Raw genomic sequence first — 10,214 nt, 5'->3', positions numbered from 1 at the left:
TAGGCGACGCTTTAAAAGCTGTTACCGCTCATCAGTTTAGTGTTATCAGTGATTGATGGCCCTAAAATGATTGCTCTCACTGCGACGTTCGTGGCGATATGTAACATGTGTAGCGCAATTGTCATTTTTGCGCGCTGGGGCACCGGACGCGTATTTACGTTTATAGGTGCGTAAACGTGGGGGTGGGGGAGTTAAACATTTTGGGGGGGGGTTCACTTTTTTTATATGTGACTTTTATTTTATTTTACTTTTTTTATATGTGACCTTTTTTTAAATTATATAATATTTGCACTTATTGTTATTGCTATTATATAGGGGGATAAAAAAATCCCCCTATATAATAGCAAAGGCACACTGACAGGTTCTCTTTATGGAGACATTAGGGGTCTCTAGGACCCCTAATGTCACCTGTGGAGCCCAAAAGAAGCTGATGAAGCAGAGATCTGCTTCATCAGCTTCTTCTCTCTGGCGATAGCAGCCAGATAACTGACAGGTGAATGCGGAAGTGATGTAAGACACATCACTTCTGCATTCACAGCGAAAAAACGAGCACATATAGACGATCGGCGGGCTATGGAGCCGCCGATCGTCTATATGTGAAACACCCAGTAACGGTGTTTGCATTGGTCGGGTCTTTTCTGCCTGTGCGTGCCCGCTAGGGGGCACGCGCGAGCAGAAAAAAAATGCCGTCTGGAGGCGGCAACCTGCCAATGCTGCAGTGCCGTCCGTCCGGTTTTTTACAACGGGCGGACGTCAAGTGGTTAATTTTTGTGAAAATCTTTCTTTAGGGTCATATCAACAGTGACTAAACTTTCTTTTACCAAATATAGTTGGATCCATTGAACATTGAGGTTGCTTTTGCTCTACGGTAGCAATCAGCAGAAATATGTAAAGCTCAAATTTGTCTCCTTCACAGAACTCCTTGGAAGAAGTGCTGCTTCTCTGGAGATGGGGAGTATATCGTAGCAGGCTCTGCACGGCAACATGCACTCTACATTTGGGAAAAGAGCATTGGAAATCTGGTGAAGATCCTGCATGGGACGCGTGGTGAATTACTGCTAGATGTTGCTGTACGTATTATACAATTTCTAAAATGTGGCCCTATTGTCCAAAGGGGACAGAGATACTGTGGGGAGAAAGAGAATGAGGATCGAGGAGAGATGAGTTGGAGGGGGAGTGATAGATGGAGTGAAGGAGAGAGCCAGAAGAGTGAGAGCTGGTGCGTGGCAGAGAGCGAGCAAGAACTGGAGCAGAGAGAATGAGCTAGACAAAGAGAAGGCGAGAGTGGTGTTTTACGTTTTGACACCAGAGTAAGAAGACCATGTATTCCATATATATTCCGCTCTCTCTCGCCCTCACCTTCTCAAACAGGCATGTTAGTTTAATTGCTGAAGAAACATATTATGTGTCTTTTGCAATAAAGTGCCTAGTTCCTTGCAGTTTTGTTTTTTAACCCCTTCATGACTGAGCTTGTTTTTGGTTTCTGTTCGTAAATGACTGACACACTTTTGACATTTTTGCTGTGTGATTCTTCCACGTCAGTAATATACTTTCTTACAAAGTGCACCCACACATATTATATATTGTTTTTTAGAGGACAGATAGGGCTATATATTTATATCACATATGTGTGTCTGGCAAAAGCCGACACGTGTCTCTGCTTTGCTGTGACTCTCAGACACCCGATATTAAGGTATCGGGTGTCTGAAAAAGGTTAACCCTTTCAGTAATGGATCTCTAGATAGTTAGACATCTATTACTGAAAGGTAACCGCTGATTCTCAGCGGTTAGCAGCCTTCTAGTGCAGCAAATAACTCGTCACGTACAGTGTACGTGACGAGTCATTTGGTCCCTTTGTGGCTGGACGTACAGTGTACGTCTCCCGTCACGAAGGGGTTAAAGTTCCAGTGTTGAAACCTGGGAGTTTGAAGTGGAGATATGGTGACGCAAGCAGCTTGTCTCTGTTATATTTTAGTAGATACACTATATTGCCAAAAGTATTGGGACGCCTTCCTTTGCACACACATGAACTTTAATGGCATCCCAGTCTTAGTCCGTAGGGTTCAATATTGAGTTGGCCCACCCTATGCAGCTATAACAGCTTCAACTCTTCTGGGAAGGCTGTCTACAAGGTTTAGGAGTGTGTCTATTGGAATGTTTGACCATTCTTCCAGAAGCACATTTGTGAGGTCCTGTACTGATGTTGGACGAGACGGCCTGGCTCGCAGTCTCCACTCTAACTAATCCCAACGGTATTCTATTGGGTTGAGGTCAGGACTCTGTGCAGGCCAGTCAAGTTCCTCCACCCCAAATTCGCTCATCCATGTCTTTCTGGACCTTGCTTTGTGCTCTGGTGCGCAGTCATGTTGGAACAGGAGGGGCCATCCTACCTTGCTTTGTGCACTGGTGCGCAGTCATGTTGGAACAGGAAGGGGCCATCCCCAAACTGTTCCCACAAAGTTGGGAGCATGAAATTGTCCAAAATGCCTTAAAGGAGAACGATGGGGTTAGGGCTTTTCCCCATAGTTCTCGTTAGGGTAACGGGAGGACACAAACTAGCGTCCTCCCGTCACCCTAAGCTCAGTATACCGCGAGCTACAGCTCGCGTTATACTGAGACGCCGCAGCTGAGGCGGATACCGACAATTATGTCCGGATCCGCCCAGCTGCGTGAGTGACAGCTGACTCTGCCTGTCTAGAGGCAGAGCCAGCTGTACCCGCCACCTCCCCCGTCCGTTCCACCAGTCAGCGCTGGAGGATCGGAGTGGGGAAGGGGGGCATCCAGTCCCTCCCCTGTCACGGAAGAGAGCCGTGACAGGATCGAGAAGTGAGCGAACGCAGGTATGTGTTCGCTCACTTCCCGATCTACTGAGCCGACCTGTGACAGTTTCATTGTCACAGGTCGGCTAGAACTAGGAGGATGAGTGAAAAGTACTCACCTCATAGTTCTCCTTTAAATCGCAGTACAACGCTTGAATTCACTGAGCTCCTGAGAGCGACCCATTCTTTCACAAATGTTTTTAGAAGCGGTCTGCATGCCTATGTGCTTGATTTTATACACTTGTGGCCATGGAGGTGAATGGAACACCTGAATCCAATAATTTGCAGGGATGTCCCAATACTTTTGGCAATATAGTGTATGTGTATATAGCAATTCCTTATTTAATTTTCACTTTTTTTTTTTTGTAGTGGCATCCTGTTCGACCAATAATTTGTTTGATGATCTGAAACATTAAAGTGTGACAAACGTGCAATACAATGAAAAATCAGGAAGGGGGCCAACACTTTTTCACACAACTGTATGTGTCTAGGATTTAGCTAGTTGGTTACAGCTCCAACCAAAATTTGTTTCTTCAGCATAAATTGGACGGGAACTTGACACCGCTGTTTGACTCTCGGAGAGAGGTCTAGCTCACTTGGTAATATTCTCTGCTGTGTTGGTTCCAGATAATATTGATAGTCCATTCACTGCTCACACTAAACAGTACACAATGTAAGCATCCAGAAGGAACTTCAGTAAATCTTGGCATATAGCTTGTGAAAGAAAGAAGAGAAATCGGCTAGTGGAGCTCCACTTATTAAATTAGTTGATCTTAAAAATGGTAAACCGTACTATCTAAAAATGTCCATCACACTAGTGTTTTAGTGGCTTAGGCTTTACGGGCACAGAGACTTTTTGTTTATCATTTGAGGTCTGTTCGAGCCTAATTAGTGTTTGCAAAGACCATGTTTAAATGCACACTACTTCTTCATGCGATTTATGCTTTGCTGTCCTGGCTACTTATGTAAGTGTGAACTGTGCTCAGTACAGTAGCAATTTTAATGCACCGCTGGCTGTGTGGATGATGTTGACTCCCACATCAACCTAAACTGGGTCAGTTTAGTTTGATCTGAGGCGGCCCTTTAATTAGGCAAATTAGGCGGTCGCCTTAGGCCTCGCGCTCCCGAGGGCCTCGCGGCCGCCTAGTTTGCCCTGTCAGAACGGCAGCCAGGTAGCGTTGCGAGCTCTCATCCCTGTAGCTGTCAAACTGAGGCTCTCAGTTTGACAGTGACAGGGCTGAGAGCTCATCCGTTACCTGATCGTTGGTGCGGACCATCGGCTCGGTCTTTTGCACGGAGCTCCGCCCACCAGCCAATGAGAAGAGACCCCTCCCATCCACCACACGAGGATCTCTGGCTGGGAGGGTGGAGTTTAACTGCAGAAGCTGATGGAGATGGCCAGCACAGCACACACAGTACTGGAGTGGCAGCCTGGAGAGCCTTGTGGAAAGCAGGTGAGAGCCCTGTGGAGAGCCCTGCTCTTTGGTATCTCGCCCTGATGAGACCCCACAGAACCCTGCTACCCTGGTGAGGCCTCCTCAGAGCCCTTGTGAGACCCCACAGAACCCTGGTCTGTGGGGTCTCACCAGGGCCCTGAAGGGGTCTAACCAGGCTGGTGAGACCCCATAGAGCACCGGTGAGACCCTATGGAGCCCTGGTGCTGTTGAGACCCAATGGAGCCCTCGTGAGACCCACAGAGCCCTGGTTTAACCAGGGCTCTGTGGGGTCTCATCAGGGCACTAAAGGGGGTCTCACCAGAGCTCTGCGGGACTAGCAAGGCTGGTTAGACCCCACAGGGCCCTGATGAGACCCCACAGAACCCTGCTACCCTGGTGAGGCCCCCTCAGAGCCCTGGTTTAACCAGGGCTTTGTGGGGTCTCACCAGGGCCATGAAGGGGTCTAACCAGGCTGTTGAGACCCCACAGCGCACCGGTGAGACCCTACGGAGCCCTGGTGCTGGTGAGACCCTATCTCGCCCTGGTGAGACCAGACAGAGGCCTGGTGAGAGCCCACAGTGCCCTGGTTTAACCAATAGGGACTCACCTGGGCTGTGTAGGGTCTCATCAGCACCAGGGCTTAAAGGTGGATATGCCTCAGTTTCTTGCTAGTGTCCTAGTAGGATGGACATCTTTTCTTCAGCTCTGGTGTGAAAAAGACTAACCTATTTTTGCAAGCACCTTTTTACCTTAACTTTTTCCCCAGTCATCTTCCAGGACAGCCATCGAGATATAGGCTCCGCCTGCCTGCAACAGGAAACACATCAATGTGACTACACTGCTGCACAGTAGAAAGCCGGTGACATCTGCGATCTACCTGAAGGTGTGGAAAGTGTTTTCCAGCTAGTACAGCAGTCAGGGTAGGCCAGCGGTGGCCACAGTGCCATTGGTGTTGGATTTCCTGCAGGGCGGTTTGGACAAAGGGCTTTCCTGTAGTACTCTGAAAGTGCAGGTTGCTGCACTGTCTAATTTCGTGGACATCCGATTGGCAGAGGAGCCCTGGAAACAGAGTTATCAGGTAATCAACTCATGTTTTTCTCTTCGCTTGAGACTCTTCTCTAAATCACTGCTAGAGCCTGTCTCCAAATGCAACAACCCAACACAACCATCCCCCTCCTGGATTTGCATGTGCTGTGTCTGGACCCCGCTGGGCTTAACATAACGAGATTAGGCTAGAAATGACTTTCAGGCACAGTGTTCCTTGAAGGGCTCTTTCCAGACCCTGTTCTGGTACAGATTAGCAGCTGCCCTTTTTCTAGGTCCAACTTGCCAAAAACCTCCACTCTTCCCCTGTCTCTGAAGAGTCAGTTTGTGAGTAGACATGTTGAGTCAGACACTGGGAGCTACCTCAATTACATAGGTAGCTGGATGTCCCTAAAATTCCCCATTTCTTGCTGGTTTCTACCATGGAAAGTGTTAATGCTGGGACTGAGCACTGACATCATCTGATGGGTGTAGTGTTGCATGCGTACGCTCCGCAACCCTTTCCCGATATACATTGTCCAACCCTTTCCCGATATACATCTTCCTGCTTCTGCTCCAGCTTGTAAAGAGCTACATGTAACTTTGATCTTTGGTCCATTCCTGCTGTCCACCTTCAGTGACTTTCATCACCTCTGGGTTTGATGAGTACCTTCAGGCTGGGTTCACATCTAGGCGTATTGAATATGCGCGTTTTTACCGCGATTCGCATTTAAAAAATGCGCGACAAACGCGCGTTTCCGACGGCTACCTGGCTGTATCCTAATGGATACGTGTGGCAAATACGCCCCAAAGAATCTCCTGTACTTCTTTGGGCGTAGGGCGTTTTGCAGCGCGTTCCTACACGCTGTAAAACGCCCAGGTGGGAACCATGCCCATAGGCAATCATTTGGTTTTCTCATGTTGAGCGTTTTACAGAGCGTAGGAACGCGCTGTAAATCGCCCAGGTGTGAACCAGGCCTCAGCCTTGCCTCATACCCTGGCTCTTTTGTTGCCTTACCACCATATGTTTGCAACTTGTCTCATTCTAGTCATGGGGGGCGCTTAAGGGCCCCGCTGTAATGGGAGCCCCTAGCTCACATTCAAATAACTGATCTTGGGCTACTTGCAGCATGGCTATTGATGGTGCTGATGTCTGTAGCCTGGAATCATGTTGCACTCTCTCTCTTAGTCATGGGAGCCCTCATTATCTCCGGGCAGCTGGTCACTTCCTCTGCCTTTTTGCTGAGATTTTCACAGCAGTCATGCAAGACTTTATGGCCCAAATGTACCAGTTATTTGCTGATTGTGACCACAAGCGTGGTTCCTCACTTTCTCTCACAGATACTGTGCCTGACCTTGGCAGCGTTTGAGCTATCAGCCCCTGAGACTCTGATCCTGAGTCCGTCCAGTCTTTGAGCTTGCCTCTGAGAAGTTGTAGTCTACTGATATTACTTCCAAATTTAGAGAGACTGTTTCAGTTCTTATTGATTTTAGAGTGCGCACCGCTCTAAAACGAGAGGATCAGTCTGTTGTGTCTACCAGTGCTGTTTCCAGTCTTGGGTGCTTTTAAAGTTTATAAGGCTGTCGTTCCAGGTTCCATGTCAAACCCCCCTTGCTTGGGGTCTCATTCCACCCGTATGCTCTGGAGCTCAAAGGCTGCCAAATCCTCAGACATGCCTTTCTCAGCATGAAGGTGTGCTTCCACTTCTCAGTGTGTGGGAACGTTTAACCTTTTGATTGGACAGCATGCATCTCAGACTTCTGGGTGCCGGAGGTGGTATCCCACAGATACCAGCTGGAGTTTGGCTCCATGCCCTCTCTTTATAAAAAATGGCCCGGAGCTGTGTGGATAATTCTCACTGTTGTAATTCTCACGGGTTCATTATCAAGTCCCCAAGTATACTCAGACCAATGATTTGTGTATTAATAAATCCAATAAACTGCTCGTTGAAGTGCACTATATAATATAACTGCAAAGTAGCCAAAAATTCATAATCCAGCACAGTTTAAACCCAGGAGGTAAATCTATTGGATAGTCCCATTGGAGAAATGATCTTGTTGCTTTCAATATGCGGTTTTGGTACAGAGCAGCACTTTATACTAGGAAGCTAAGAATATTTGAATATTTACTTTGGCTACTACGATCCTTTATAACTACTGTGGCCTGAGCCCTCTCTAGGGTCAGAACCAAGTCCTTTTTTTAATCTCATTTATTCACCTAGTAGTAGGTAGTCACAAGGTTCATAGCAAAGAGCTTACCCAGTCTGAAAAATTGTAGCCAAGGGACAAAATAAAAAGTGCATATAAATGTGACGACTACTTGGTGCTTTTTAATGAAGTGTTCTGTGGGATATACTGTATGTTAAGTCTAATCTTAGATAAAAGGTATATTCAAGTATGAATTTTCATTTACAGTTGAGAAACGTGCAGCGTAAGGTAGCTCTGGTTAAGTAGAATTAAAGTATCTGCTTTTTTTTTTTTCCCATATATCTACTGCTAGCAAGCAGTAGATATATGCCACAATATAAAAAAAAAAGTGACCAAATATGAAATACTTACCTGTGTCTGCGCAGGAGGATGATGTGGATGGGCGCATGCGCAGTCCATGTCACCGGCAAGTAGAGACACTGTGTCAGTGAATGCACGCCGGACAGACTCTGGGACACAGATGATAGAGAAGTCTGCGCTGGATCAGAGACCGGCACCAGCGCTGGAGGGACTGCTGAAAAAGAGTGGAAGGAAAAAGATGATCACAGCAAGAGGTATCGCATAAAAGCAGATTTAGAATGGGAAAAAAAAACGTGACTTTAATGTCACTTAAACATTTGGGATTAGGGTTGTGCCTAGGTTCGGCAGATACATATTTGCCATTGTCCGTATTCCTGGCGTGTAGAATCAAGTTTTGTCTCTAAGTATTTAATGTCGAAGACATTGGTAGGAAGAATATTTGAAGGAGAATTACGGTTAAAAAAATTTGGTGGAGCCCCTGTGTCGCCTGGGAACAATGGGCAAGACAGAGACTAGAGTGCTGTAAGCCTATATTTCTAAACTTCCTATAGCAAATAAATAGTTGCCTCTCCTGTTTGGGGACAATACTTCTCTCCCAGTTTCAGACCCGGGCAGGCAAAGTAAAGACAAAAAAACTATATCCATTGATGAGTCGCTTGTCTGTGGTCCCACAGCTCTACATATTTTCTCTTTTTTTAAATGGAGGTTATTCAAATATTTGTTTTAAAAATATTTATTGAAAGGGAAAGGGCATATTATTCATTTTGCCTGACTACGAGGCTTTACCATTATTTACAGATCTCACCCATGGGTCCTTTACGATCTAAGTAACCCACTGGTTTTAGGTATTCTAGATATTTCATCTATAAAACACTGCAACATTTCCTGTAATCCATTAATTGCTTTGTGCAAAGTCAACCAGTAGAAACTTTACCTTGCAAAAGATGGGTGCAGGTCTTAAAGCATTTAGGACAGTGGAGGCGAACCTATGGCATGCGTGCCAGAGAGGGCACGTGGGGCCCTCCCTGCAAATTAAATGGCCGGTTGCTCCTCCCTAGGACCCTGAGAGGCCCCAGCGCATGCCCATCTAATATGCCTGTTTAGAGGCCGGCGCTGCCTGATTGTGATCGGCTTGGATCGCATACGTGTGCGATCCTGGACGGTCGGAATTTTATTTTTAGAGAGCCGCAGCTGACCTACCCTGAGAGCAGCACAACCCCCCCCCAAAGCGGTACAGCCCCACCACCAATAAGAGCCGTACAGCCCTCTTGACAGGCCAGAGGGATGGGCCCGTGGCTGGACTAGTAATGGGCACAGAGCTCCACTTCGACTCAGATGCCAGCAATGTGGAGGTGGGGTACTGCTATGGGCTGGTATTAATAAAGATGAGCTAGTTGGACCTTTTCGGGTTGAAGATGGACTCAAAATCAACTCCCAAACCTACTGCCAGTATTTAGAAGACACTTTCTTCAAGCAGTGGTACAGGAAAAAGTCTGCATCTTTCAAGGAGACCGTGATATTTATGCAGGACAATGGTTTATCGCATGCATCGAAGTACTCCACTGCGTGGCTAGCCATAAAGGTCTTTAAAGATGAAAGAATAATGACATGGCCCCCTTCCTCAACTGACCTAAACCCTATAGAGAACTTGTGGGCCCTTCTTAAACGGGGGATTTACGGTGAAGGGAAACAGTACACCTCTCTGAACAGTGTCTGAGAGGCTGCGGTTGCCACTGCACAAAAAGTTGATCGTCAACACATCAGGAAACTGACAGACTCCATGGATGGAAGGCTTATGACTGTTATTGAAAAAAAGGGGGGCTATATTGGTCACTGATTTTGTTTTTAAAAATGTCAGAAATTTTTATTTGTAAATGTTTAGTTTGTTTATTTTCATCTGTTTAAATTTTAGAATAATAAACGAGTGAGATGGGAAAAGTTGTTTTCCATTTTAGTTGCATAATAATTCTGCACACTAATAGTGGCCCAATAATTGTGCACACATACCGTATATACTCGAGTATAAGCCGACCCGAATATAAGCCGAGGTACCTAATTTTACCACAAAGAACTCGGAAAAAATATTGACTCGAGTATAAGCCTAGGGTGGGAAATGAGGCAGCTACTGGTAAATGTACAAAATGAAGATAGATACCAATAAAATTACATGAATATTTATTTCAAAGAAAAACAATAACCTAGCTCTGTAAGTGGAAAAGGGGGTACAGGGCTACATATCATGTACTATGGATCATTTAACCCATTCATATTAGCAGAGGATAATTGTAAATCTATTGTTCAGTGCATTCTATATGTAGTATATAGTACATGTACATATAGAGTGCCTGCAACAATACATTTACAATGATCCTCTGCTAACATGAATGGGTTAAATGATCCATAGTACAGGGCTACATACAGATCATTT

The 10,214-nt window shown here is 46.0% G+C and overlaps 1 protein-coding gene across 1 annotated transcript in view; it reads left to right on the top strand.

Annotated features, from left to right (window-relative positions):
* Positions 1-10,214, top strand: part of RBBP5 (RB binding protein 5, histone lysine methyltransferase complex subunit) — a 94,337-nt gene that overhangs the window by 38,711 nt on the left and 45,412 nt on the right. Inside the window, exons 8-11 of the mRNA XM_018571586.1 lie at positions 917-1,070; positions 3,189-3,213; positions 3,447-3,492; positions 6,872-6,971. Of these exons, the coding sequence (XP_018427088.1) occupies positions 917-1,070; positions 3,189-3,213; positions 3,447-3,492; positions 6,872-6,971 (325 nt within the window). The remainder of the gene's footprint in view (positions 1-916; positions 1,071-3,188; positions 3,214-3,446; positions 3,493-6,871; positions 6,972-10,214) is intronic.

This window comes from Nanorana parkeri, unplaced genomic scaffold (assembly GCF_000935625.1).
Source record: "Nanorana parkeri isolate BGI_ZX_2015 unplaced genomic scaffold, ASM93562v1 scaffold1787, whole genome shotgun sequence".
Taxonomy (NCBI): Eukaryota; Metazoa; Chordata; class Amphibia; order Anura; family Dicroglossidae; genus Nanorana; species Nanorana parkeri.
Note: the sequence above shows the minus strand (reverse complement) of the source record. Positions and strands in the feature narration are given on the sequence as shown.